At 39.1% G+C, this 23,411-nt stretch overlaps 2 protein-coding genes and 1 long non-coding RNA gene across 3 annotated transcripts; all 3 read right to left on the bottom strand.

Moving 5' to 3' along the window:
* Positions 1–1,893: 1,893 nt before the first annotated feature.
* LOC109991678 (FK506-binding protein 5-like) lies at positions 1,894–20,240 on the bottom strand. The gene is made up of 3 exons (XM_065963804.1): positions 19,926–20,240; positions 6,076–6,388; positions 1,894–3,464 (listed from the first exon to the last, which is right to left on the bottom strand). Exons 1-3 carry the CDS (start codon positions 20,089–20,091, stop codon positions 3,353–3,355), a joined length of 591 nt encoding a protein of 196 aa, XP_065819876.1. The 5' UTR covers positions 20,092–20,240; the 3' UTR covers positions 1,894–3,352.
* LOC136182720 (gastrula zinc finger protein XlCGF57.1-like) lies at positions 4,584–6,069 on the bottom strand. Its single transcript, XM_065963801.1, has one exon. The coding sequence runs from the start codon at positions 5,856–5,858 to the stop codon at positions 4,971–4,973; it is 888 nt and encodes a 295-aa protein (XP_065819873.1). The 5' UTR covers positions 5,859–6,069; the 3' UTR covers positions 4,584–4,970.
* On the bottom strand, positions 8,051–15,483 carry LOC114920850 (uncharacterized). The gene is made up of 3 exons (XR_010668768.1): positions 13,391–15,483; positions 13,232–13,306; positions 8,051–13,064 (listed from the first exon to the last, which is right to left on the bottom strand). It is a non-coding gene; the product is annotated as an uncharacterized lncRNA (long non-coding RNA).
* Positions 20,241–23,411: the final 3,171 nt, after the last annotated feature.

The raw sequence follows: 23,411 nt of genomic DNA, 5'->3' as shown, positions 1-23,411 counted from the left end.
ATTAGAAGTTTGTGAACGTCCTTTTTTTACATTTATATAGAATGATAAATATTTGTGTGTACATTGAAAAATATGTTCGTGGATAGAATCAATCATATATAAATCACAAAATACATTTGTGAATCCTTCTAGGTGCAATCATGAATATTGAGACTGATCTGACTCCATAGTCTAGGAAGACTAGTCAATGATGACCACAAGCAGCCGAACTGTAAGATGAAAAAGATCATGGCAAAGGGCAAACCTTTTTCTCTTTGCTGTTAGGGAAGAGATGACATATGACTATGGACAGGCTGATTGGAGGAAACAGGTTGGTCTACCTTGAGTAGCACACACAGGTGTTATTCTGGTGATTAAGTGTGGTTATTTAAATAATTCCCTCGTACTACTTTCTTGGGGGTCAGGGTTAATAATAAATAGTGCAAATGCTGATTGACGTTAACAATAACACTGAAATGTATTTATTTGTTGTGTTTATGTCTATTTGTTTCTGCATACATTGAAAAACAAGCAGAACTACAGTACATAAGGTTATCAAATACTATGAAGAAAAACAAAGTTTTTACTTGGCTGAATAGCAAAAATAAGTTTGATATAATATGTTTATAGGAGACACACTCAACTCAAAAAGAGGAAGAGATGTGGATATGAGAATGGATGGGAGCTATCATTTTTAATCATGGTTCAAGAAGTCCGAGGGGTGATGCAATCTCGCTCAGGGAGCATCTGGATTATTCTTTAAACAAGATAGATGGTTGTATAATTCTGATGTTACATTTATGTTTAATTAATGTATATGCTCCAAATAGCAAGGGTCCTACATTTTTTTTAAATATGCTCAATATGATTCAGCATTATGATAAACTTATAATTATGGTTGAAGACTTTAATACGGTCCTTGACCCAACTAAAGATAGGGCAGGAAACAAGAGAGATTACCAAGAAAAATAACCTAGTGCTATGTTATCGATGACGTCTGCCATGGATTAATTGATTTATGGAGAATAAAGAATCCAGATCTAATGAGATATACCTGCTGAAGAAATTCAATGGCTAGTAGACCAGATCTGTTTTTTAAAATCGTTCAATTTGATTTCAAAGATACACCAAGGATAGCACCCGTAAAAATACTTATTTTTGTGAGTTAATTCCAGTCACTTTTATTTAACATGTTGGTAATAACACAATGTGACATTAATAGTTTCTGTTGAATTAGGTGTTTTTACATTGACCAGCAGGTGGCAGTGTAAAGCTCTTTTGTTGCACATAAAAAGGGAAACTTAAAGAAGTGGCTTGAGTAAACAGTCTGAGCTGGTATTCTTGCGTTGCTGCTGAAGTGTGGTGCTGATTTACCGACAGCTTGTAAATTTTGCCATCCTGGCCTGTGGACATTTTCTACACCATAAGTACGGTTGCAGAGTGAGTGGTGTAACACAAGCAATAATATAATGTCGCTCTGATGGTCATCTCATTATATAAAAGATACATTTTGTTGGGGTTAACAGAGGTAGAGGTTACTGGAAGTGAAATCAATTATTGCAGGAAGACGAGACGTTTATAATTTCAACAAGATTATTCTCTGTTAATAATGGATCAGCAGACCCACACATTGTATGGGTTTAAATGTGCACTGTGGGGTCATACCATCAAGTATTCTTTTTTTAAACATAACAAAGAAAAAACACTTATGGAGGAATTACAACATATAAGATGTAGCGTAATTAAATTATTAAAATGTTATGTCTTTATTTAACCTCAGATTAAAAGAAGGGGGCACCACTTCCTGTTAAAGGAAGAAAATAACTTCAACGGTATAAGTTAATTAATTAATCAGTCAGTTTCATATCTTGAAAGAAGTAAGTTCTGGAAATGTTAAACAAGAAAACACACAGACAAAGTCCTGAATTTTATGTGTAAAATTGAATATACAAAGGGGTAAACAATGAGGTATAGATGAAACAGATAAAGAATATGATTATTATGATCAGGATAATGCAATTCTAATGTATGGTGACATTATATATTTAGTAATGAGATAAGACGCGATATTGTTTGAATGACTTAATCAGAAAATGGTCAAAAAGGAAAAAGTTGATAAACAAATTTTGGGATTCTATTTGGCCCAGAGAGGTCCACGGGCCAGATTAGATGTCTTAACATCTTGGTCGGAGTGTGCAGCTGGAATGGAGATTGTACGTTGGTTCAGCCATCGTCTCAGAAGCTCCAAGAGGATCCAACAGGAAAAAATATTAAAGAGTCTTTTGATATGTCGATTTCCAATTCAGATTAACCGGATGGCCATCTCAATGAATCCAAACTAAGGAATTGACGTTCAAAATTGAAGCGCCAAGACTTTAGAGAAGAAAGTTCAAAAAACTTCCAAAAATTGCGTGTGAAAATGAAAGTTCGGCAGAGAGTCGTCTCTACGGCACAAACTTAAAAGTGATTCGAACTGAAGTCCGGAGAGAAGCGAGCAAGAGCTGAAGCTCTAAACTTCAACCAAAACTAAAACTAAACTAAAAACTAAAAGTGGAGATCTGAGGTCAGTGTGAACTCTTATCAGCTGGATGAGAGGAGGGGGGTCTGCAGGAGAAGAGGGGGGCCGCCCATGGGGGACTCCCATTCTGATCGGAGGACAATTGTTTAAATTAAACCAAGTTTACTCAATAAGATTAAGAATAAGAATCTAAACATATATACGTCACCATACATTAATTTCAATATTATTTCTATCAGATCCACGTTGATGTAGATTCAAGTCATATATTTAGACAAACATTTCTATCAGATTCATGTTAAAATGAAAATCACACCATCTGGGAACATCCTCAGTTAATCCCAGCCTGCATGTGAACAAAACCATGTTATACAGTCAACATTCTTAATAAGACATATCAATAAAGTAGGAAAAAAAGTTGGTGTCTTTAAATAACACCTTATATAGCTAATATCAAAGAGTAAGCTTTATAACACGTCTAAATGTATAATTATGAAGGTTACGTATTCAAGGATATTCTAACACTAGATGGCAATAGTGCTCCACGTCAAATTCCTATTAAACTATTTATAACTCTTATTCCTAGTCAGAAAATCAGATTTGGAGTTTAAAAAGATGATTACAATACATATGTGACAATTACAAATATCTAGATGAAGAAAGACATAAATGTTCATTTGATGCAGAATTGAACGCTGTGGTTTAATTCAGCTCTTCAGCAGTCCTTCAACAGATGGTTAATTTTATGACTTTGCAGAGACTGGTTTCGGTCATATTTCATGTCTTTGGGGTCAATTCGTAGATAGCAGAGTGTTCTGTTTCCGCTAGATTGTTTATTCCAGGTGTTGTAAAAGTTCATAATATCCTGTCTTCCAGAGCCTGTCTGAGAGGCAGACTTAAATCATTGATCAGTTTCTTTGTTTCTTGGTGAAAAAGTAACCCAGATGATAATCCACAGTCCTGAGTCCTGCAGGAAGAGAGATTGTAAAACGTGGCTGCTGATAACGGCTACATATCCCCTGCTTGGCAAGTTAATTTGCCAAAGAGAATTAATCAGGCCAATCCAAGTGAAGTTGATCAAGCAGCCTCGTTAGCAGGTGTTGGAAAGAGAGTCGTGTCATATATATATCTAATTGGATGTTCCTAGTGTTATTTGAAACATGTATGGTTGTCTGTCTTAATTGGTGTGATGGGTTCTCACAAACAAACAAAAAATTTGAACGCAGTATGGTGAAACATTACATAGTAAGCTCTTCACTGATGATTCAATCTCGTGTCTAACGTGTCTGTTATCAACGTGTTTAATCAAGGCGTTTACAAGTTGTGTGTGAGCGTAATCAACCTGTGGTACTGAATAAGTGGAGACCCCGGACACCTTTGTGCTGTGATGCTCATATTTTAGTTCAATGTGTTGCTCTTAAAATAAAGCAGGTGATTCAACGATGAATACATTTTGATCAAACAGGTTTTCTGGAAGGTCGATTCATAGGAGATGATATCTTCAGCGTCTTCTTGAAATAATGGAATATTATGATAAGAATCATTCGTCTGGCTTGGTGTTTATAGCTCACTTTGAAGAAGCCTTTGATACGGTTAAGTGGGAGTTTTTATATCAGTGTTTACAATACTTTCATGTTGGTGATAGTTTTATTAAATGGGTAACCTTCAAAATGCGAGATATCATCAAAGATTTAGAAATGAATGGATTAAACAAGGCTGTCCTCTTTCAGTTCATCTCTTTATTCTTGTTATAGAAGTATTAACCTTCAAAATAAGAGATAAAGATAACATCAATATTTATATTTAAGTTTACAGAGTAAGGCTGATGAACAATGATTGTGTATTCATGATGATTTTTGTAGATTGAGGAAAATGTGTCGTGTTTGTGTGTTAGCTGCCACGCTGGGAGAAAGACTGAACAGCAGTGCAGCGTAAGTGGTCATATGTTGAATTTATGAGCAGGAGTCCTAGTATATAGCATTGAGCTATTTTCTAACGGTTATTACAAAGTGTGTTTTGTGTTCTTTTGTCTAATTTAGAGGGGAGATAAGTGTGAACTAACGTGTGTGGCCACAGTTTCTCTTCAGGTAAAAACATTTCTGCAAACATAGCAGCTGAAGGGTTTCTCTCCTGTGTGAACTAACGTGTGCCAGGTCAGATTTCCCTTAGAACAAAACCTTTTGCCACACTCAGAGCAGCTGAAGGGGTTCTCTCTGTGAATTGCCATGTGATATGTCAAACTAGACTTATGGGTAAATCTTTTTTTCACGTTGAGAGGAGCAGATTGCATATCTGTGTATCTTAAGAGTCCCATTTTTTTCTAAATCGTTTTCCACATTCAGAGCAGCTGAAGGCTGTCTCATGTGGGATCTAACGTGTGGCCAGACTATCTCTTCAGGTAAAACTTTTACTGCAAACAGGGTTTCTCTCCAGTGTGAATCATCACTTTTGTTCTCCCTTAGAACTAAACCTTTTACCGCATCCAGAGCAGCTGAAGGCTTTCTCTCCTGTGTGAACTAACGTGTCTGGTCAGACTATCTCTTCGGGTAAAACTTTTACTGCAAACAGAGCAGCTGAAGGGTTTCTCTCCAGAGTGAATCATCATGTGTTTTGTGACTTCCCCCTTAGAACTAAACCTTTTACCACAATCAGAGCAGCTGAAAGCTTTCTCTCCTGTATGAACTAACATGTGTCTAGTCAGACTTCCTCTCTGGGTGCAACTTTTCCTGCAAATAGAGCAACTGAAGGGTTTCTCTCCAGTGTGAACTAACATGTGTGTGACTAGACTATCTCTTCGGGTAAAACTTTTACTGCAAACAGAGCAGCTGAAGGGTTTCTCTCCAGAGTGAATCATTATGTGTTTGGTCAGTTCTCCCTTAGAACTAAACCTTTTACCACACCCAGAGCAGCTGAAGGCTTTCTCTCCTGTGTGAACTAACATGTGTTGGGTTATGGCTGCTTTTTGATGAAATGCTTTACTGCAAATAGAGCAACTGAAGGGTTTCTGTCTTGTGTGAACTAACATGTGTGTGGTCAGACTTCTTCTTAGGGTAAAACCTTTACTGCAAACAGAGCAACTGAAGGCTTTCTCCCCAGTGTGAACTTTAATGTGTCTCTTCAGAGTCCCCTTTTCTCTAAATCGTTTTCCACATTGAGAGCAACTGAATGGTCTCTCTCTAGTGTGAACTAACATGTGTGTGGCCAGACCTCCACTTTGGGATACACTCTTACCACACTCAGAGCAGGTGTAGGGTTTCTCTCCTGTGTGAACTAACATATGTCTGGTCAGAGACCCTTTTTGGGTAAATTTTTTCTCACACTCAGAGCAGCTGAAGGGTTTCTCTCCTGTGTGAATCATCATGTGACTGGTCAGATGCTCTTTTCGGTTAAATCTTTTACCGCAATCCGAGCACCTATGTGGTCTCTTACTATTCTTTAGTTTCTTATTTTTCAAGTTTAATTCTGACAGATCTTCTCTTGTATCTTGCCAGTCATCACTGTCATCAGTCTCAGCTTCATCAGAGTCTTCAATCTTGACCTCAATCTCTGGTTGTAAACGTCTCTCTGGATCTGAGTACCTCTCTGGTTCTGCTCCTCCACAGTCCTCTCCATCAACTCCTGTTTCCATCTGTTCAGTTTGTCTCTGATGAAGCTGTGAGGACTGAGGTTTCTCTTCATCATCTTCACTCTTCACAGAGACAGGAGTGAAGGGGAACCTGGTGGTATCAGCCTCCTCCAGTCCTTGAAGCTGTTCTTCCTCCTGACTGATCCACAGTTCCTCATGTTCTTCTTTAATGTGTTGGGGCTTAGTGTCCTCCTGGTCCAGAATGTGGCTCCACTCCTGCTGCTCAGGTGGAAGCTCTTCTTTACTCACTAACAGCTGCTGGACATCTGCAGGACACAGTAAACAAACATTAACGGTACTTAGACTGATTTTTTAATATTAATAAGGGCTGTCAAATTATTACATTTGTAATTGCTGAAAATCAACAGTAATTGGAATTGATCACATTTTAATCATGTCTGGATTTCACTTATTTTGCGTTTAAAAAAAGTTTTTAATGCTTTTATTTTGTAATTTTGTCTTAAGCTTAGGATACTTTACTTCCTTTATGGATACAAACCTTCCTTTGTTTTTAAAGAAAATAAGGAACTTTTGGTAGACTTAAGATACTATATTAAAGCCCAAATATGTAACTTTTCAGTTTTGGTGCGCTTTGACGCCAACAGCAGGTCTCTGACTGCAACTGCACTGTCATAAAACTGTTAGGACTACTTCTCTGAAACAACGTGCATTTGTTGACAAGCAGAAGGTGAGGAGACGCTGTGAGAAGATAAAGAACCATGTCGTCTCTAAAGGTACAGTAATATTACCATATTACCTGAACGCCTATAGCCCGTTGTTTAGTTTGTGTATGTGTTTTCAAATGTTACCATGATAACTACTGGCCGTGAATAAATGGCTGCACGTAGCCTATAGGCTCCATTCTAGTTATAGATCGGTTTGTAAGGTTATACTTTTTTTGGAGACAATGTTAGATGGATATATTTATCTATTTGTCTGCAAACCGGAGACATAACTTATGTTGACTTTCTGCTCCCGGTAAAGCTGCTAAACATGAGATGACACCGGTAATGATGCAGACTCACTTTATGTCTCAATCGGTTATAAATAATATCTGCAGGGATGTTTATTCTGTCATCTAACAGATGCTTTCCCTAGAGGCGTGAAACGGATCATAATACCAACTAGTTGGGCAATATTATAAATATATGTAATAAGTTACGTTAGATCACTCTGTTTATGAATTGCTTTTTTTATGCATGTATTTATTTATTTAACAAAAAGAAAAACAAACATTTGACAACAAGCATTTCCTTTTATTTTCTCTTCCCACCCGGGGAAAAAGGCAGCTGTTTGAAGAGATAATGATGCAGATGTTACAGATGGCCAAGGAGTAAATTTGCATTAGCAGCGAGCAGCACCCGAGCAGAGCAGAGAGCAGCACCCAAGGAGAGCAGCGAGCAGCACCTGAGCAGCGAACTACGGGTGAGCGTATTGCATCATTTTCTGTTCTGTTCTCCTCTGTACTGTGTTACTGTGTACCTACTCTTAGCTTAGCTGAGCAGTTAGCTTTACCATGGCTTCTTTTTCTGTCTCTCCCTCTCCTGCTCTACGTGTCAGATGTTAAGTTACTCCTCGTCCTCCTTTAGTGATAATGATACATATAAGAAATGTAGTTTATTTTTAGCTTTGGAGGCGAGGGTGTCTGAGTTGGAGAGACGGCTCCGCACCATTGAGTCAGAGTCATCGTATGCAGCAGCAGTTAGCCAGCCACCTGTAGCCGGTGCGGGCCAACATAGCTTGGCTTCCCCCCCGGTAGCTCCCGAGCAGCCGGGAGGCAGTGGCTGGGTTACTGTCCGAGGGAAGCATAGTCAAAAATCGAAGCACACGGTTCCCCACCAACCACTTCATGTTTCAAACAAATCTTCCCCACTCAGCGACACACTCAGAACAACCCCCACCACACCCCTACCCCCTCCCCACCAGATCGTTGGTTGACGGATTCACGGATCTTTGTAACATAGCAATAAGTATGGTATTTTACCTGCTTTTTGTAAAGTGTCTTGAGATAACACTTGTTATGAGTTGACGCTAAACAAATAAAATGAATTGAATTAAATTGTTATGCCCGATGTATCAAATGTGATTACAAACAAAAAAACATATGCAATTCTGCTATTTTTTAAAATGATTTTACATTTTGTTAGAGGACCAAATTAAGACTTCAGATTCAAAATATTAGAATATTCTGACCATTATTTCTTGGGTCAGGCATTATAGGGTTAAGTGCTCCATGAAGGACAAGATGCTGTTTCTTGTTGAGTTTAATTTTTGGGAAGGGTCTTAAACCTTTCAAAATAAAAAACTAGAGGGTCCCATGTTGTATGACATTTTTGGGTTGACCCTCTAATAGAAAACTTAATCTTTTAAAATTTCAGGAACAGCATCAGGTCACTCATCCAAGCTGAAGCTTTAGGGGGATGTTTCAATTTCCAGCCCAATAAGATCCTTCTCCGAGCAAGCAAGGTCGCAAAGGCAAAAATATATTTAATCTTGTTTGTCATCAATATGTCCTCCCCTGGGACTCCAAAAATTGCAATTTCAGCACTGGGTTGAATATCTTTGTCAAATACTTTAGATAGAGTTTGAAATACAGTAGCCCAAAAATTGTTCAGCCTATTACAGTACCAGAACATGCGAGTCAGGTCTGCTTTTTCTGTGTGACAACGATCCCATGTTTCGTCTACATTAGTGTTACAATATTGGATGACATGATAGTATTGTAGATATTTGAAATCAGACCCTTAAGATGTGCAGCGATTTTCAAAATAACATCTAGTCGTGTACTTGGTGGCAGATTGGGAAAAGATGGACTAATGGATTGAACAAAGTGATGGACCTGGAAGTATCGGAAAAGGCTAGAGCACTGTAATTTAAATTTGGTGGAAAGGGCGTTAAAAGTGGCAAAAGTGTCTCTGAGGAATAGGTCACTAAATCTATGGAGGCCTGCACTTCACAACTGGGCAAAGACAGGGTCTGATTTGGCTGGAAGGAACATGTGATTATTACAGATGGGACAATAAATAGAAAAATCTTGCATGTTAAAATTTTGTCTGAATTGAGACCATATCCTAAGGGTGGACATAACAATAGGGCATAAAGAATACTGTTTTGGGAGACACAGATAACTTAGCAGTTGCTAGTGCAGGTAGTGATGATGATATGCAGGTATTCGCTTCTGCACCAGTCAGTATTTGGGGCCTTGATCCAATACACAATTTTTTTGTAGGTTTGCCGGCCAGTAATAATACATCAGATTGGGTAGGGCCAATCCCCCCTCTACTCTATGCCTCTGGAGAAGCGTCTTCCGAACTCTGGGATGCTTTTTACTCCACAAAAAAGAGGATATCAACTTGTCAATAAGTCTAAAGAACGATTTTGAGAAGAAAACCGGGATATTCTGAAACAGATAAATAAATCTGGGCAGTATGTTAATTTTAACACTTGTAATTTTGCCTGTAAAGGAACAAATTTAGCACGCTCCATTTCTGGATGTCCATTTTAAGCTATCAATCAAGGGTGCATAATTTTTGTCATAAAGGCCAGATAACGTGCGGGTTATATTAATTTCCAAATATTTAAATACTGATCTGGAAAGAGAAAGGGTAAGTTGGTATCTGCAATTTGAAGGGCTTAGTTGTTAACTGAGAAAACACTCTTTTTGAGAGGTTCAATTTATATCCTGAAAAATTGCCAAACCGAAGTAGCATATTTACAATGTTAGGGGCACAGGGTCCGAAATGTAGAGGAGTAAGTCGTCCACATAAGGACACTATGTTTTATATCTTTCCTTTGAATTCCCTTGAAATGCTGTGAGACCTTTAGCATGATAGAAAGAGGTTCTATGGCCAAAGCAAAGAGGAGCAGACTGAAAGGGCAACCCTGTCATTTAGCCCTCGAAAGAGGAAAAGGCAGTGTTGCAAACAGATTAGGCCATTTGACTGGGTCTAACGCCTTCACCGCATCCAAGGAGAGCACCACCTCTGGGGTCTCCGAGGATGATGGGGAGTGGATGACCCCGAGGAGCCTGCGTATATTAGTGAAAGAATGACGACCCCTGATAAAACCCGTTTGATCTGTGGAGATGATGTTTGTCACAGTAGTTTCTAACCTAGAAGCAAGAAGCTTGGCCAAAATCTTCACATCTCCGTTCAGGAGCGATATTGGATGATAAGAGCCACATTCATTTGCATCCTTGCTGGGTTTTAATAAAAGTGTGATAGATGCTTCCAACAGTGTTTGTGGCAAGGCCCCCTGATCCAGAGAGTGCTCAAACATATCAAAGAGAAGAGGGGCTAACTTGAACAAAAATGTTTTATAAAATTCAATTGGGTAGCCATCAGGTCCGGGAGCCTTGCCACTTTGCATTGCTGTGATTGAATTGATTACTTCCTCTAGTATAAAGGACTCGTCTAAGTCATCCCTCTTATTAGGATCTATGGAAGGAGCATCTAAGATGTCCAAAAATTCAAGCATAACAGAATCGTCCTTCGGGAATTCTGATGTATATAAATTAGAATAAAATGTTTTGAAAGTATTGTTTATTTCAACTGGGTCGACTGTTTGCTCACCAGAAGCTTTTCGAATTTTTGGTTTGAGTTGAGCAGCAGATCTACATTTCAACTGATGGGCCAGAAGTCGACCTGCCTTTTCACCGTGCTCATACACAAATCCTCGGGATCTATGTAAGCTCATTGATTGATTGAGAGCAGCATTTACTGTCCGTTGATAGAAGGTTATATTGAGTTTGTAAGCCCAGTCTTTCTTTATATATTTCAGGTGAGGTTGATATGGAGTATCTATGGTCTAGCTCACGTATCGAATCTAAGAGATGTTTATGCATTGCTAACAGTGTATGAGTTTTTTTTTTTTCAAAATCGGTTTTCCTTTTATTCCAGGATTCAACCTAAACTTCAAATCACCATCAGTGATGAGCAGGAGCCCGGAGTGGAGCAGCATCACAGGCCTGCAGCATAGACAATGTGTGATATGATAGCTTGGCTGCTTGGGAGAGGGGAACAGAGTTATGAATCAAAGCTGCTGCATCTGGAAAATCATAGATGCATTGCCAAGAGGACAGTATCCTGGCTTCAGGGTGTGCTGCCTTGTGTAAAAATGTGTCTGACAGACTTGTAAATACCTGTGTTTTTGTGCAATTTCAAGTTGAGTTTGTATGTTGAGTTCCTTGAAGTCTTTTGCTTTGACCTTTGTTTGAATAATAAAACATATATCCTTTTCTTCCATTCTATTGTTATGATTGCATTTAGTACTTGTAATTGTCCTGTACTGGTAATGGTTATAACAATTAGTAATTGTGTGCAGTGTTCAGCTGCTTAATAAGAACTGATTATACAGGACGAACTCGGCACTCTGCACTTTATTTAACTCGCTGAAATCCCTCATTGAATCATGTGATGCTTTAGTGTTTTTTTTATGTGTTCTTATGTACTGTCCTGTAAATGTTTGTTTGTATTGTGTTTTTTAGCTCTCTGTGCAAGGCAAATTCCCCTAGGGGCAATAAAGGTTTCATTCATTCATTGCCCACTGATTTTTAGTTCTATCTTCTTATTTATATTCACATAATAACAAAAACATTATCAAGGTTTCAAGAATCAAGCGATCAACATTGGGCAGAACAATGCCAACAAAAAGAATCTCCCTGAGCATTGTCATGCAAAATATATCAAAGGTAATAATGATGGATGATATAATAGGAAGGAAAAGCTAAAGAGATCAAGATAAAATAGGTTTTTATTAGCTCTGATGAAGGAGGGGGGGGGGCCCTACACCATCCTGGAGCTATGTTATGATGGACCTGAGCTCTGATCATGCACAGCTGTAGATACAGACCAGCAGAAAGTTTAGGAGCAGTTTCTCCCTGTGAAATGTGAGTAAAGTTCAGCTGTGGGTGGTGCCTGTGGATCATCAGCATTATTGACCGTAGTCTCATCTCTTTCAAGGCGTTCACACTCCAGCTCTTTGATTTTTATTGCAGCAACTTCAGGACCTTGGATAATAATAGAATTGTGTATTAGAGTGGTTTCATATTTTCAAAACTGTTTAGGAAACAGCAACAATACATTTGTATGTTAGACAACTGTCACACTAAATACTGACATCTTGTGTCCATCACGGTCTCGAGCAGGAAGTCGGCGGTTCTGGTGGGTTTAATCAGTAGCTGTAAGCACGGTCAGTGTTCTGTATACAGGTGTGACCAAACTGCTTCTCTGAATACATAAAGGTGTGCTTTTGGACGTTCCACTTCATACTGCACCAAATAACATAAAGGTGAGCAGAGTCCTCAGCTTGAAAATCAGCTGGAGTGATAAAGAGTCACCATATAAATACATTTTGTAATGGTCGTAAATAACAATGATGCAGCATGCAGCCATTGTCGATTTAAAAAAAAGAACGTGTTTGTAAAAAAATTATTACAAATACAAGCATGACTGTAGTCACACCTGAAGGTGATAAAATTTCTAATATCTGCAAAATATATATTTTTAAAAATCATTATATACCTATTATAAAGTCCTTGAAACACATTATTTTCCCTTTCAGCATGAGCATACCAACAAACAAGAGTTTGGGTTTGGTGCTACACAAATACCAACAATCCTTGAATTGCTCTTCTGCTGTTGCTTGTTTGGAGAAATACCAGAAGTGGTTCATCGAGGTCATGACTGACGATTGGTCTTTCACTGTGTATGCCTAATTACAAGATGAGAACATGTGCTGCTGTGAAATGTTCTTTTTCTTCCTTATACAATAAAGTTTGAACATGTAAAAACACAATCTTTAGAAAACAAATGAGAGAACAGTTATGAGAGTAAGAACAAGAAGCCTCACCTGAGGTAGCTTTTTACCCAAATACTTTGCAGCATGCCAGATGTCGAGTGAATGTTTGAGCCCCTTATTCCTTGTACTTGCCATGCTCTGGATCTGTAACAAATAGTACAAGTAAAGTCAAATCCAATATTCAAAGTCATGGGCCTCCTCCTCATCCAGGGAGTTCATGCTGCAACCAGAGTATAAAAAGACATACAATTAGATTATTACTATTCAACACTACAATGTGCTTGTGTGTTTCAGATGTAAGTCAAACTGACCTATATTATAAGACATCAGCCTCCTCCTCTTCCTCATTCAGTGGCTGAACACCTCGAACAGCAAACACATCATTCCTGAATCAAAAGACAAGTAAAATATTACATCTTACCATTCAATGACTGTAATTGATTAGATAACGTTCCTCCATGAAAACATACCTGTGGCGGTCTGACTGTAAGACTCTGGCAGGGTTGTAGATTGATCGCCTTTTTAGAAAGCTGGAATAAAGTTTGAAGTCATTATGCTGGTTGATATAACTGTGCAGAGTATGTATAGTAACGTTAGTTTCAACAGCAACATGAGGGCGAAACGTTTGAACTGCGAGAACGTTTGCATACGCGCTGCTCAGATAAGGAGCAAGAAGAGCTAGCTTAACCATGACAATATGCAATATGTCTGTATTATCATGCTACAGACTAAATTTCTGCTGACATGGGATGACTTGGCATACAAACAACTGCTAACGGGGTCGACAACTTTTTGCGCCGTGCATCAGTCATAATTTGCCCAAATATCTCCAACAATGGGGTGCTGGTGGCGCAGTGGTTGGTGCACGCGCCCCATGTACGGCTGTAGTCCTCCAAGCGGCCGGCCCAGGTTCTCATCCAACCTGTGGTATCCTTTCCCACATGTCATTCCCCACTCTCTCTCCCTGATTCCTGACGCTGTCCTATCTCTACAATAAAGGCACAAAAAATCTCCAACAAATAACGTTTTGCATGCGTCGCTAACGCTATCATCAGGGGACCGTAACATTATTCTGACATTCTGGTCTTTGTATGATAACGTCATCTACCTGTGGAGATAGACTGAATGTTTTTTTGGTGAAACGACTCTAAAATGATGATGAAAAGAAAAAAGAATTACTCACCAGCATTACAAGCCCAGCGCTGGACTTGCAGCCCACTGTTTCTTGAAGCTCTCTCCAACGTGTAAAAGCCTCTCTAATGCTGCGTTCCATTTACCTCGGAACTTGGAAGTGGGAATGACGTCACACCCGAAATAACTGCGTTCCAGTTGCAAGTCGGAAAAGCAACATGGACTCGTCCAAGGAGTAACTTTGTTTTGTTAGCTAATACCAGACGATAAAAACACACTACGTGATAGTTTCTGACTGAAAATGACATGAAACACCTCCACAGAGAGAACTTGCACGATTCCATCAGTCTGATTGATTTAATTACAAAAAAGACAACTAAACTGCTAATGAAATCAACAGTTACAGCTTAAACATCCCTTTCGACACACGTAGCAGCCATATTGGATCCAAACTCTGGTTACTTTTTTTACTCCGAGTTTCCGGGGTTGTAATTACGACTCCAGGGGGCGTTCCAGTTGACACTTCTGACTGGGAACTGGGAATTTCCCACTTACGAGATCAACTGGAACGCACCACAATAGTTCCTCTGGTCCGGCTTCTTGTTCGGTCACACTCACATTTTCTATTCTAAGCTTCATCCGTCACCGTACTTTTCCTTTCATAGCATAAGTGCTGCTGACTGCAGTAATGCTGTAAAGCAGTACGAATTTCTCGTGAGACGACCACGAGCCGTGGACGAAAGTTACGTGTGGTTTTCAGGCCGATCTGCTCTGGGCAAGCTGAGCTACAGTGAAGCTGGCACACTGCGGTGTCAATGAGGTTGAAACAGTGTGCTTTCAAATGAATTCAGAGACTATCAGCCCCACAGGAACCTTCTGACCTTTCTACCTTAGTTCCTAGGATTTTTCTATCTCAATTTGAAATGCTTCTACGGCTATGAAATGAGTAGTAACTCTCTCAGCAGAAGCAGTGTCAGTCACAGTGGATGAGATCAATGAAGGAAAGATGGACATCCTTCTAGGGCTGGACCCGAATATTCGGCTATTCGAATATTTGTTCGTCAGGAAGGCAATTGATTATTAATTTTGGTATTCGAATATTCATTTTTTTTGGGGTACCTTATATTCCTATCCTCACGCGGTCAGTCAGCGTCACACTTCAGTTAAAGGGAAGACAAAATGCCGAAGCTGTGTGGGAACACTTTAAATTTAGTGAAGACAAAGGCAGTGTGCCTACCATGGTGGCACAAGAAGCTTGAAAAGTCACCTGAATGCTGTAAGTAGTTTGCTATATTTTGACAGTGTAAAAAAACAAGGCCATACTAGCTAGCAAACTTAGCTTAGCCTTAGCTTGTAAAATAGTTCAAATAAAACATATCAGTAATACATAAATGTTTTAGAGACTTATTGAGCCGCGCAGTCACTCAGGAGATTTCACCTGTAAATTCAGTTACAGCGCTGCTGCTGACATGAGCACCATGTCTACCTTGATGTGGAGACGCACTGATCATGTCTGATCAGATAAGACCACTGCAGGTGTCTAATAACTAAAAGAACAAGTGCTACTCGCTCAACGTTTATCCATAACAACGGCATTCCACGCATCATCGAGACACGTAAACTGTTTCTGAACAAGACGGCACGAAAACGCTCATGCAGGTGAACATAGGTGATGACCTTTACTCGAAACTATCAACAACTAAGCAGAAGAGTCCTACATGCTCCAGGCGCTCCAAGTCCTGGACTGAACTACTACACATTTCTGTCTGCACAACAAATATCCACTTATTAGGAAAATTAACTTTCAGGCATCCTGTCTTCACAAACTAAAACTCTCCTGTCAGCAGTCAACACCCGAAGCCAAAAATGTTTTTATGTCTTTTTGAAATGTTTTTGTGTTCCATTAAATATTTTTACATGTAGTGAACTGGTTTCACAATTATCAAATATTTAAACAGTTTACCTTGAGGGCCACCGTAATGTCTTCATGGTTTACTGAAATTATTTGCAAACCTATCAAGACATTGTTTGAAATGTGAAATTTAAAACACATAAAATCACATTGCATTCAATCTATCTATCTAATCTTTTGCCGTGCTTTTATTTTGAAGTATCTACTTTCAGTCCAGTGTCACATGGGTCAGAGCGACTCTCTTCTAGTGATGTGAAAAGCAGTTCTTTTCAGTGTACTGAATCAGTAGAATCAGTTCAGTAAAGTGATTCGTTCACCGAATCGTTCAGTACTTCTCCGCAGCTCTGTCTGTGAATCAGAATTTAATAAGCTGAAACACGGCTGAACGTTTAGTTCTGCTCGCGATCGTACTGAGAACAGCCGGTGGTGAATAATAAGCCAATGAGCTGAGAATTTAGTTGGATAAAGCCACAGTTTGCAAACTGAAAGCTGCTAAAACAATCACATTTATTTTCCCCGACCGTTCTGTTCAGTACGTTCAGTACACGAAGAGGAAGAGAGTGACTCGGAGGCGGAGCTCTCATTCAGTTCGTTCACTGAACGAACTGAATGAGAGCGCCGCTCTTCCTCTCAGTTTGTTCAGTGATTAATGTCGGAGCTCTCGTTCAGTTCGTTCACTGAACAAACTGAACAAGAGCTCCACCTCCGAGTCACTCTCTTCCTCTCAGTTCGTTCAGTGAACGAAACACTGACTGAACGTGAACGAGCGAGACTGCGAGTCACCAGCCTCAGTCACACACACACTGTACTGACTGAAACACGATCGTTAGTGGATGTTAAAACAGTCAGTTGAGTGAAATTAAGTTGGATATAAAAGCCGTTTACAAACTGACAGCAGCTATAAAAAGCACATGGGTCAGTGACAAATAAGGGTTGTTCAGATGACCAATTCAAAAATCCTTTAAAAACACAATTTGAAAGCATGCATCAGGTTCATTAAAATGTGAGATTTGTATTCATGTTGGTTTTGTGTTTTTTAAAATGACATTTAAACCTTTGTTTTTTCAAAAGGTAAGACTAAATGGACCTAAAAATGTCAAGTGGTGTAACCACTGAAAAATTAAGAATATTGATTCTTTTATACATCTAGAGTATATGCAAGCGTACTCATGATTTTAATTACTTCATTTTAAAATAGCACAAGAATTTTTAAATCTAATTTCTAGATTTTATTAGGATTATCCCTAAATTCATAAATTATGCCCTTTTTCAATACTGAGCGGGGCACAAAGCTGTAAACACCTCTGTTTTCTAATTAATTTTTGGCAAATTATGTAAAAATTGTTTAAAAACCTGTTATTTCACTGCAATAGAGGACTACTTTTATTCCACTTTAATTGTCCTGTGTTTTATTATATTTTTTTACAAGAAATACTGGTTACACCAATTGACACAAACCAGTTACACCAACTGACCATACTGCTTCTACAGTCAAAGGCCATTGTTTCTTGAAGAAATTGTTGTTAGCTTCCTCCATTTTATGTTTGCTCCACCTACCAAAGTGCACAGAATACCAGTACGCTGATGACAGTAATGTAGCACACGTATGTTTGCCTTGAACACAGAATAGTATAAAACTGAAGTGAATAGATCGGCCTTTTGTATGGGTCTCATAGATCGGCAAATTCTGACTGATACCTGATCTAGCTGTCTTAGTCAGGATCGGTGCATCCTTAATTAATTCATATCTTAAGTAAATTACAACATCTGACCAAAATCTTCAGGGGGAATTCATTTCTTCAGTATTTGGAATAAACTCAAGGTACTTGTGCCCGAATCAAAGGATAACATACCCACAGGCAACACTTTACATCTCTCCTTCTTTACATCATGGCCATCACAGCACTGCCACCTTCTATAGTACCAGACTTTGGCAAGAAAGCTCCAGGTAGTGACACGCTGATACTACCTACCCTACCACATGGCAGCTAATAGCTGACACATCTAAAATGCAAAGGTGCCAATATTACAGCATACATACATATATTAGATTATACATGTTTAAAGGTGCACTATGTAGATTTGGTGGTGAAATTTGAAAGTTGGAGAAGTGAAACAATTCTTTGATAAATTTTCTGAACTGAATACACAAACTTTATTCAAAGTAAAAAATGGGTCCCTGGAACACGGTTTGGAAATAAAGTTACCAGGAGAGTTACGATGTCACTGTTGTGGACCCCCCACCATAACGTCTCCAGTAGCATTTTATCTTCAGTGTTCCAGAGACCAAATTTTCATCTGAGGACAGTTTGTGTTTAGAGTTATGATGGACATATACCACATAATCTGTAAATTTCTCCAACTTTAACATTTCTCTACCAAAACTACACAGTGCACCTCTATAAATGTAAGTAAACGGAACACAAATATGCAATTTGAAGCTCAACATTTACAAAATGCCAGGGCATTTTGTTCTTGACCTTTGATAATAAGGTTGTGGATGAATCACCACTTTAATCAACATTAGAAAATATACTGATATTTCACAAAAGTGGCCTCTAACAGAAAGGCTTGTCATAAAAGTAAAATAGTGTAACCGGTTACACCATTTGACATTTCCACTTCAAATCAAATTTGACAGGCATTATTATTGAGACCTATGTTAGCACAGTTCCTGGTGTGAACATTTCAAATCTAATTTTCAAAGTGAATACAAGTTTTTAGAATTATCATAAATTGTTAATGTTTTTCTGAGGTCATACCATTTGACATACCTGACCACGCCCTTAAAATGTCAAATTATCTCATGTTTTAAAGAGAGTTGCTAAACATGGCGTGCAGCAGTTAGGACCATCAGGGGTTCTTCTTTGTGATATCATTTCTTGTCACATGATATGATGAATATATTAACAAAATGGCTCCTTCAATGGTGGTTACACCATGTTGACAATTTGGTACTTGACTGGGTGACACGATTTCCCTAAAATAATTATAATAATAAGAACAGTGATGTTCCATTACTTTTATTTACTATTGAACAGTTCTATTGTAAGATTATGCCAGACTAGTTCATAGGGTGTTATATGAAAATTTAACCTTTTTAAAGGAAGTTTAATTCTTTGGTATGAAGTTTCAACGGTTACACCACTTAGACATTTTTGCCTAAACACCCCAATTATTCTCTAAAAATGTATAATAAATATACATGTTAGACTAGGTCCTCAAAACAAAGAATGAAAGCATGTCATTTGTGCATTTATTTTTAAATTTTAAGCCTTTAAAAGTTAACTTAACCTTATGGACACAAAAAAATGAGTGTCACGTCATTGACCCACAAACATTTTCGCGACACAAATGTTAAATAATATATTTGCTACTTTCTCAATTTTGGAGACATAAGAGGGAGAAGTAGGGGCGGGCTTTAGCGACACAGAGCTCCCGACCGACTCCGTCCTGTTGGTTCAGTCAGTACGTATCACTGACATGAAAGGGAGAGGGAGGGCGGGCTTTGAGAGACTCTTACGGTCTAGAGAGAGAGATACGAGACGGGAGAGAGGAGAGCACAAATGAAGTTGAGAAATTAACGACTCTTTTCAGTAAGTGATTCAGTTCAGTTCGTTCACCCAGATGATTCGTTCGTTTTGAATGAATCGTTCACGAACTACACATCACTACTCGCTTCTTCTTTACCGTAAAGGATCAGATAAATGCGCAGCAAAAATCAAACGCGGGCTGACTTGACAGCAGTGAGTTCCAGGACTCTTTCCATGAACTCTGCATTGTTCACCTTTAAAGTTGAAGCTTCTCGGCCTGTGGTCTGAAGCTGGACTCCGCATTGAACTAAACAGCTTTAGCTATGTTAGCTAGCATAAGTGAGTGTTGCTGTATCTGTGTACCTAGCGTGTCCACTTTTCCAGTTAGCTGTTTTATTGCGTCCAGGACTTCGTTCATTCCTTCCCTACCTTTCTCTGAGTCAGTGTCCTTCTTTTTAGTTGCTGGTGGGTTCCTCGCTGCTGACAAAGGCTCTTTCCTTTTGGAGCTCTCGGTAGAGACCTCCATCTTAGCATCATCGTGGTCTTCAATCTCCGAGCTACTGCGGGCTGAAGAGAGCTTCTTCTTCGTCTTCATGCTGCAGTTTCCGGAGCACTTTATGGTTAGAGCGTCAGTATGGTGTATTAGAGATTCATACGATCACATAGAATTGAGTTGGAAGGTAAAGTATGCAGACGAAGCTAACAGAAAACATGCTGCATCCGGTCCGCCATCTTCTACTTCTTCTTCTCTGGGAATGTTTGGCGGATCGCAAACAGCTTAAAGGTGCATACCGCCACCTACTGTTCAAGAGTGTGTATCATCATGTCACTTCCCTTGTCTAGACTTTAAATTCTTCCTGCCACCTTTGTGTAATATAAGAATGAATAAAGAGCCCTCCTGACAGCTCTTATCTCCTCTCCTTCTTCCTCTGTGTCCAGTATTCCGCTCAGATTCCATTCACGCCCTGTAGCGCTGATTTTCTCTTTCAATCTCTCTCTCTCATTTACATACTTATTACAATGTAATAATGTATGTTCTACATTTTCCTGAGTTCTGCATCTTCCACACTCATCCCTGTTCCTTTTCCCTAGTATAACCATTGTGTCATTCAGCCCAGTATGACCGACCCTAAGTCTCATTATGATCATTTCCTCCCTTCTATTCCTTTCTTTATAGCTCTTTGCGACAACGGATTTTTGTATTTTATACAAACCACTTCCTTTCTGATCCTCATCCCATCTTTTCTGCCATATTTCTGTTCCCTTGTTTTTTTAATCACTGCTTTTCCTTCTCCTTTCCCAAGAGGGATTGAGACTGCTCTTTCTTTGTTCAGTGCCCCTTTTGTTAGTTAGTCAGCACACTCATTTCCTGTCACTCCCTCATGTGCAGAAACCAAACAAAACGGTCCATCTATACCACCCCTGTGAAGTCTTAGCAACATGAGTGATGAAGTTCTATGAGTAAATCTTCTCTGGTTGAGTTTATTGACTGAATACTTTCTAAGATAGCTCGAGAGTCTGTGCACACCACCAGTCTATCTGTCCTGACCTCCTCCACCCAATGTAGACTAATCATAGCTGCCTCTATACTGCAGTATATACTGATAGTTGATCTGATCATCTTTTGGAGATTCAGATTCAGGTATGTACACTCCTATTCCCACACATGCTCATTCTTTGACCCATCTGTGTAAATGTTGAGGTAACTGAAATAACTGTTCCTCAGGTAAACACTCATGTCTATCTTTGGCTCAGTGTACAGCCATGGAGGAACACTACTCACTGGAGTGTGTTGGGTGAACTCTAAGGCCTCTATCCCGTACATGTTTGAACATTCATTCCTTGTCCACCCAAACCTTCACCTCTGGAACATGAAGTATTCCCAACCACTCTGGATAGTCTTTGTTGCAGGGTTTTCCTCTCCACTTCCTTTGAGCTGTACCCAATAAGGAAGTGTGAGTTTTTCTCTCCTTAGCTCTAGAGGTGTCTCGTCAGCTTCTATTAAAATTGCATTAATGGAGGTTGTCTTAATAGCTGCAATGCATACACATCGTGCTCTGTACTGTAATCTGTCCACTTTCTGCAATGCTAACTTAGTAGCTGCTCTATACAATACATCTATAATCTAGTGTTGATCTCATAAGTGCTCTATATATATCTACTAAAGATTAGCTTGTTGACATCTTGAACCCCCATTCATACGACCATTTCTCTAATTTCAATGATATACTAAACAGGCCATTTACAAAAACAGAACTCAACCGCTCTCTGAAGAAAACCTAAATGTCAGCACCAGGCGAGGATCAGATGTGTTACATAATGAAAAACAATCTCAGTGAAGCATCGAAGGACTTTGAATTGAATCGTATAACAAAGTTTGGGAGGGTGGAAAGTTTCCACAAAGTTGGAAGGAGGCGGTCGTAGTTCAATCCCCAAGCCAGGAATAGATTGTACACATCCAGGGCATTATTGAGCGACTGCTTTAACGTCCAACATCTGCAGAATAATGGAGGAAATGATAAATGAGAGGTCAACATATTATTTATAAAATAAAGGATACATGTCTAAATAGCAGGAAGTGAGTGGGGGGCAGACTGCTCTGAAAGCCATATATACAGGATGACTAAGATCAGTATTAGATTGTGGTTTTATTGTATATGGATTGGCACCAAGAACAACTCTTACAAAACTAGATACTATCCAATATCAGGCATTCAGACTGTGTACAGGTGCTTTTAATACAACCCCAACAGCAGCATTACAGGTGGAGATGGGAGACATGCCTTTAGACATAAGAAGGATTCAGCTGTCAGTGACTTCCTGGGTTCATTTACAGCAGGGCCATAGTCCAGATCATCCAACACAGGGAACTTTCAAACCTTGTTGGGAAAAGGAGAAGAAGGAAACAAACAGCTTCAGATGGACAGTAACACAGAAAGCAGCAGAAATTAAAGTTGATCAATGGAACATCCATAGTCCAACAGTACAATTACCAGAAATACAACCCTGGATACTGCCTGGTGCCACAGTAGATCTCACATTACTGGAAAAGAAGAACAAGGATGTTTCATGTTAACTCACACATCATACAGAGTTATATTGATGGATACCACAGTTATGTCCACATCTATACACATGCATCAAAAATACAGTTGGAGTTTAATTTCTTGTTCTAGAGCTTCAGGTCAAAGTTGGGAAAAGAATCAGTGAGGCGTTATCAGCAGGGGGAATGATCACTCTATTATTATCAGTACAGTGGATAGAGGATACAAGAGCACTGAGATCAGTCATTTGTTCAGATTCAAGTTCATCACTCATCAGTTTACATTCAGACAGCAGACATTTAGAAACCAAACAAACACTATACAGAAGTCAAATTATGTTTTTATGAGTACCTGCACACATAGGCTTCAAAGGAAAGGAATTAGCAGACAAGGTGGCAAAGGAGGCTACATTAAATACTTAAACTGATTTGATAGTTAGCATCAGTAGAACAGAAGTGAAGAGCATTATCAAACAGAGACTGAAGGAAAGGTGGCAAAAGAAGCAGTGGGAGGAGGAAAGGAAAGGACGATGATTTTACAGAATACAAAGGAATGTTGGAGAAATGAGAAGTGCAGGAACAAAAAGGAGAAATGAAAGAATGATATCTAGTATAGTGGTGATATCTATAGTCTATGAATAACAAAAATTCCAAACAAATTATAAATTTAACACAAACTCATAATAAAGCCACTGAGGCACCTAGAGGGCAAAACTTATGCAGGATATATGAATAAGTCCATTGTCCAGATGATGATTGAAGGTTTCAGGGTGGTTTATTTTATCCAGAGACATCAAGCAGGCAACAAACAACGCTGCTGTATCTCTTGCCCTGTCATCCTGCCATTGCGTCCTGGCTTCATGGTAAAAAAA

Source organism: Labrus bergylta, chromosome 15 (genome assembly GCF_963930695.1).
Source record: "Labrus bergylta chromosome 15, fLabBer1.1, whole genome shotgun sequence".
In the NCBI taxonomy this organism is placed as follows: Eukaryota; Metazoa; Chordata; class Actinopteri; order Labriformes; family Labridae; genus Labrus; species Labrus bergylta.
This window is presented reverse-complemented; position numbering and strand designations above follow the sequence as displayed.